At 46.0% G+C, this 7,269-nt stretch overlaps 1 protein-coding gene across 1 annotated transcript in view; it reads left to right on the top strand.

The window, feature by feature from the left end:
- LOC148089038 (slit homolog 1 protein-like) overlaps window positions 1–7,046 on the top strand; it is a 48,562-nt gene extending 41,516 nt beyond the window's left edge. Inside the window, exons 31-38 of the mRNA XM_087783719.1 lie at window positions 325–462; window positions 546–774; window positions 2,274–2,404; window positions 3,505–3,659; window positions 3,721–3,932; window positions 3,997–4,106; window positions 4,853–5,061; window positions 5,140–7,046. Coding sequence (XP_087639845.1) covers window positions 325–462; window positions 546–774; window positions 2,274–2,404; window positions 3,505–3,659; window positions 3,721–3,932; window positions 3,997–4,106; window positions 4,853–5,061; window positions 5,140–5,396 — 1,441 coding nt within the window. The 3' untranslated portion in view covers window positions 5,397–7,046. The remainder of the gene's footprint in view (window positions 1–324; window positions 463–545; window positions 775–2,273; window positions 2,405–3,504; window positions 3,660–3,720; window positions 3,933–3,996; window positions 4,107–4,852; window positions 5,062–5,139) is intronic.
- Window positions 7,047–7,269: the final 223 nt, after the last annotated feature.

Raw genomic sequence — 7,269 nt, forward strand, 5'->3', positions numbered from 1 at the left:
AAATACATGCACACACACACATACAAACACACACATGCACACACACGCATGCACACACATCGACACACATGCACACTACATATACACACAAATATTCATTCTTACACACACATAGGTTTGCACACACTCACTAAAACACGCACAAAAACACACACATACATACACTAACTAACACACACAAAAAACACACACATACATACACTCCCTACAAACACACTGTGCACAAACACGCTCTTGTGTGCCAACATACACACAAACAGACAAACATTTTCATACACACACAATCTGTTTGTGTGTTCATGTATGTATGTGTGTGTGGTGCAGGTGTGTGTGTCTCCCCGGCTGGGTGGGTCAGGACTGCAGTCTGGACTACAACGAGTGTTTGGACCACCGCTGTCAGAACTCCGCTCAGTGCGTGGACCGTCTGGATGGATACACGTGTGTGTGTGCGTCTGGCTTCAGGTACTTGATCAGGTTTTGACTTTAGTTCAAATATTTTCAAAAGATTCTTCTGACGCACACGGATGATGTCATCTCGTCCTCAGCGGTCAGTTTTGCGAAGTTCCTCCTTCATCTCAGTCTCCCTGTCAGCTGGTCCGCTGTCAGAACGGCGCCACCTGTGAGGACCGAGCAGGAAGTGCAGCGTGTCAGTGTCCGTCCGGCTTCGAGGGTCAGACGTGTGAGAAGCTGGTCAGTGTCAACTTTGTCAACAGAGACTCGTACGTGGAGCTGCAGGACCTGAAGAGCTGGAGGCAGACCAACATCACACTGCAGGTACACACACTCACATACACTCACACACACACACACACACACATGCACCAACATCACACTGCAGGTACACACACTCACATACACTCACACACACACACACACACACATGCACCAACATCACACTGCAGGTACACACACTCACATACACTCACACACACACACACACACACATGCACCAACATCACACTGCAGGTACACACACTCACATACACTCACACACACACACACACACACACACACACATGCACCAACATCACACTGCAGGTACACACACTCACATACACTCACACACACACACACACACACATGCACCAACATCACACTGCAGGTACACACACTCACATACACTCACACACACATGCACCAACATCACACTGCAGGTACACACCCCCCATACACTCTCACACACACTCACACACACTCACACACACATGCACCAACATCACACTGCAGGTACACACACTCACACACACTCACACACACATGCACCAACATCACACTGCAGGTACACACACTCACACACACACACATGTACCAACATCACACTGCAGGTACACACACTCACACACACACACACACACACTCACACACACATGCACCAACATCACACTGCAGGTACACACACACTCACACACACAAACACACACACACACACACACTCACACACACATGAACCAACATCACACTGCAGGTACACAAACTCACACACACACACATGTACCAACATCACACTGCAGGTACACACACTCACACACACTCACACACACATGCACCAACATCACACTGCAGGTACACAAACTCACACACACACACATGTACCAACATCACACTGCAGGTACACACACTCACACACACTCACACACACATGCACCAACATCACACTGCAGGTACACACACTCACACACACATGTACCAACATCACACTGCAGGTACACACACTCACACACACTCACACACACTCACACACACATGCACCAACATCACAATGCAGGTACACACACTCACACACACACACACACACACACACACACACACACACACACACACACACACACACACACACACACACACACACACACACACATGCACCAACATCACACTGCAGGTACACACACTCACACACACACATGCACCAACATCACACTACAGATACACACACTCACACACACACACATGTACCAACATCACACTGCAGGTACACACACTCACACACACTCACACTCACTCACACACACATGCACCAACATCACACTGCAGGTTCACACACTCAAACTCACTCATACACACATGCACCAACATCACACTGCAGGTTCACACACTCACACACACTCACACACACATGCACAAACTCACACGTGCACACACATGCACACATTCACGTACTCATACAAACGTGCACATACTGACACAAACATGCACAAACATGCACACACTGACACACTTACACATACACAAAAATGCACACACATTCTCACACACTCACACAAACTGTGTCTCAGGTGTCGACTGCGGAGGACAACGGTCTTCTGCTCTACAATGGTGACAGTGAACCAATCGCCGTGGAGCTTCATCAGGGTCACGTGAGGGTCACGTATGATCCTGGACACCAGCCCGCCACCGCCATCTACAGGTGACTCACGGTTACTGATATGTTCAGTCACAGGTTCATGAGCTATGTGTGCTCAAGTGTGTGTGAGGTTTTTGTGTTCATGTATGTGTGTGAGGTTAGTGTGTCTAAATGTGTGTGAGGTTAGTGTGTCCGTGTATGTATTAGCTTTGTGTGTCCATGTTTGTGTGAGGTCAGTGTCCCCAAATGTGTGTGGGGTGAGTGTGTCCATGTGTGTGAGGTTAGTGTCCTCAAATGTTGTGTGTTCATGTATGTGTGTAAGGGTTGAGTGTGAGGTTTGTGTGTTCTTGTGCGTGAGGTTAGTGTGTTCAAGTGTGTGTGGGGTTTGTGTGTTCATGTGTTTGTTCGTTGCTTCTGAGACTTCAACATAGAAGTTAAGTTCATTTTTCCCGAGAAACTTAAACGCATCACCTCAATACTACTTCATTGCTCGTGTGTGTGTGTGTGTGTGTGTGTGTGTGCGTTATGAACTGAACGCCCCAGAACATGGTCAACTCGTCGGGTCTGCGAGGTCTGGCGCTGAACTCTGTGAGTGGACCGACCCGCTCGCCTGGAGCTGCAGACTCGACTGAACTTCACACTGAAAGTGTGTAACTTTCTGACCGAAGAACCTTAGCGTCTCCATCATAACATCTGCACAACTGAAGTGCATTTCTACACGATCGGGGTCGACCGTCGTCCTGTGTGTGTCTGACTGTCATTCTGCTCAATTGTGTGTTTTTACAGTGTCCTTTCATTGTTGTTTCTAATAAGTTGTGTCTTTATGTGTGTTCATTATTGTTTTAAAAGGTGTGTTACTTGTGTGTTCATTCTGTTGAGAATTTAAAGGTTTTGTGTGTGTAAGTGTGTGTGCATGTGGGTGTGTATGTTAGTGCTGTCATTTGTGCAAGTCCTGAGGCACACAGCTGTTTCTTTGTTGTGTTACATTTAAGGATGTTTGTAAATGTGTACAGGAGTGAAGATGTGTGCTCATCCTTCCACCAGGGGGCAGTGCTTCCACAGTGGAGAAGCTCTGCTCCGAGTCTCTGCTAAATGAACACAAAAACTATTTTCTAATCCTGACTTCAGTGAGGGGGTCGTAATGTTTTGGTTCTCCTGCGCAGCACAGAGACGGTGAACGACGGGCGCTTCCACACCGTGGAGCTTCTCACCTTCAACCGCATGATGAACCTCTCGGTGGACGGAGGAGAACCGGCGACTCTGGAGTCTCAGAGCCGCAGTGGCCCGGCAGCCCGGGACGCCCCGCTGTACGTGGGAGGTGAGAGAGGCTCGGACGCGAGGAGGACCAGAACCGCATGACCGAACCTTCTGACCACTAGGTCTGCCCGACGAGGTTCTGCCGGACGCGCTCGTGATGTCCTCCGGAGCCGTCAACTCGTCTGGCTTCTACGGATGCATCCGGAACCTCTACATCGACCACGAGCTGCAGGACTTCACCCGCGGTCACATGAGGCCCGGAGTGGAGCCCGGCTGCCGCGCCTGCCAGAGACTCTCCTGCCTGCACGGGTTCTGTGTGCCCGACCCGGCTCAGGTACAACCCCGGAACTTAACATTTCACCGATGCATCTGGATCTACTCTCTGGTTCTGTCCTCAGGGTCCGCAGTGCCGCTGTCACCCTGGCTGGACAGGCCCGCTCTGTGATTGGCCCACAGCTGTGGATGCTGTTACCACGGCGAACGAGGACCACCCGTGTGACGGAAACAAGTGAGACGACACGTTGCATCATCAGTGTTCGGTTCTCTGATCCCGTGTTCAGCAAACATTTACACTAATACTTTTTTATTAAGAAATGATGATGTCATCTTTCTTGGTGACATCATCAGTCGGTGACGATGATTTCTTAATAAAATGTCAACAATTCAATAATGAGGTTTCGTGCGAGAACTAAAGTGACATTTTAGGTTAAAAAAGAATATATAATAAAATAATTAATAATACATGTTTTTTTTTATAATATTATAAATGTGTAACTGACTTGTTTGTTTATATATATTTTTATATTCTAACTATTAGATTAGTGTTTTATGGAAGTATATAAGATCCATTAGAATATTTAATAATTTAACATATTAAATGTTGAAACTTTGAAACAATTTTTCAATCGAAATTATTATTATTATTATTATTTTTTATTTAAATCATTTCTATATTGAAACATTAAATATGTATATAATTTTTAAAAATGTAACTTGACTTTAAAAGTCGTTAAATAAACAAGATTGAAATTGAGAACATTTGTCTTTTAATTATTGGAATTTTAATATCAAACTGTGTGTAAAAACATTGATTTTAAAAATGTAGTTTTGTGTGTTAACTGAATTATTTAAAAATAAATCCAATATAGAAAGTATTGAAATTAAATTATTTATAATTAAATACTTAAAAACAAAACATTTTAACAAGAAAAGGTGAAGTTTCAACATTTGAAAAACTGAATTCAATATCCTCAGGTGCGCAAAGGGCGTCTGCGCAGCTGTGGATGCGCAGACATACCGCTGTGTCTGCGAAGACGGATACCACGGGGCCCTGTGTAACCTGCGGGGGGCGCCGGCGGGCTCGTGTCAGGGGGTGCGGTGTGTGCGCGGCCGCTGTCAGCACACGCAGGAGGGCGAGCAGTGTGTGTGCGAGCCTGGCTTCACCGGCGTGAGCTGCGACATCGGTGAGCAACTTCCTGCGGACGCTTGGAAATAAAATGACCCCTGACCTCTAAACGGCCTTTGACCCTCTCTGCTCTCAGAGTCGCCGTGTCGAAGCGAGCCAATCAGAGACTACCATCGTCTCCAGAGAGGCTCCGCCCACTGCCAGACCTCCAAGCAGTTCTCCTGGGTGGAGTGCAGGGGGCGCTGCCAGGCCGGGACGGACGGCGTGTCCGGGGCCTGCTGCGCCCCGCTGAGGGTCCGACGCCGACGGATCACCTACGAGTGCGACGACGGAACCTCGATCACGCAGGACGTGGAGAAGGCGGTGGAGTGTGGCTGCAAGGAGTGTGTGTGAGACTGCGCACACACTCACGCACGCACACACGCGATCTGTAGAATACCTTTGTCAAGATTAAATTGTTTTTCAGTATTTTTGTCGAGGACGCTGCCCTTGAGCAACGCACCTTGAAAGTGTAAAGGGATGGCGTGAGATGACATGTTGCCACGACAACCATTGTTCTAAAGTCAAGTGACAAAGCTTTTCCTCATCAAACTTGGACGAGCTTCAAACACCAAACATTTGAGTAACAACCATTCTTAAGGATACCATGATGCAACACAACAAGTACACACATTGTAGGGAGACGCACACACACTCGGTGACAGACACTGTGCAGACTTTTATTTGAGTAACCCACACACCTGCATGGTGACACACTCACATAAAAAAAAAACACACTCTTACACACACAGACACGCCAAGATGACACACAAATGGTTATACAAACGACCAAATGCACACACCAGTATGACACACATACTTGATGGCTACCAAAATAAGAAAAAAATCATTATGGCTACAAACACACGTACACAAACATGTCTACAAAGATACACACACGTACACAAACATTATTGCTACAGAGATACACACACGTACACAAACATTATGGCTACATAGATACACACACGTACACAAATATTATGTACTACAAACACACAGACACACTTCTTGAGTTAAATAAGTCACTGACGAATTGTGATGTCATCAATATGAGTCAGACTTGTGTAATCTGTTGGTATGTTGCCATGGAAACCCAAATTATGGTCCATTTCCTCTGATATTGTGAGTGAAACGCTGACGTGCTGGAATTTTTGTCGTTAACTTAAACTAACTTGATTAACTAGTTAAGGAACACTGTGACGCACACGACACACACACGAACACACACTTTGCTGCACCTTCTTACAACACCCGCTGCGAGATGAAACACACAAACAAGACACACACAAGTCCGGCCACACGTTGGCGCTGCAGCTCTTGTTGTGAACGCCATGATCAGCTGAGTCAGCTGGTCCACACACACAAACACGCCGATCCCTCACGGGGACCAACAGAAGAGGGTCTGCTGCAGAGGTCGGAGGTCAATGGGTTCACCAGGATCCACACAGTCCTGCTGGGTTGTCGGCATCTTTTCTTTTTTAAATTCTACTCTTTTAGATGTTTTTAACTTTTACATTTATTTTTAAATTCTTACTTTTGTTTTATTTTTGCATCGAACTGTATTTTTGATCATTTATGATCTTCCAGAAACGTTTTTTCAAGATATTTTGTTCTCACAGCGAATCAATATTCAACATTGACTGATATCAACGGAAAAAACAAAACATCTTAAACGTTTGTTTTTATATACAGTGAGGTGTCGTTACCGTAGGTCTCAGAGTAGACGCTCAAGACAGATTTAAGTTTTTAGGTAGACGTTCATTATTCGATGTGAAATGTTGATATTTATATCTTTCTTTATGTTTCTTGTTTGTGAATGAACCTCCATCATCTCGCGTGTTTGTGTGTGAGTCTCACGAACGAACGTAATCCTGACTAAACAAAAGTAACCGTTGTGTTGTCGTCGTCGACACGACTAACAGATTGTAATATATTTAACTAACGCTAACATCTCCTGTATTTTTGTATGTTGACGAGTCGCCCCGGATGTTTGTGCGGAAAACGAACGGCTGTTTTTTTGTTTTTATTTATTTCAATAAAAAAAAAACTGCTGACCTTTGACCCCCTTGTGTCAGGGCTGTCTGTGGGTGGAGGTCCAGGGTCAATGGCGGCTCGTGGAGATGCAAGAGTGATGTCGGGGGGGCGGTCAGGGGTGGGCAGCGCTCTTGAGACGGAGGCCGTTTAATGAAACGCTGATTTATTCGTCCCCTCGTAACCATAAAAC

This window comes from Callionymus lyra, chromosome 1 (assembly GCF_982586985.1).
Source record: "Callionymus lyra chromosome 1, fCalLyr1.hap1.1, whole genome shotgun sequence".
NCBI lineage: Eukaryota > Metazoa > Chordata > Actinopteri > Syngnathiformes > Callionymidae > Callionymus > Callionymus lyra.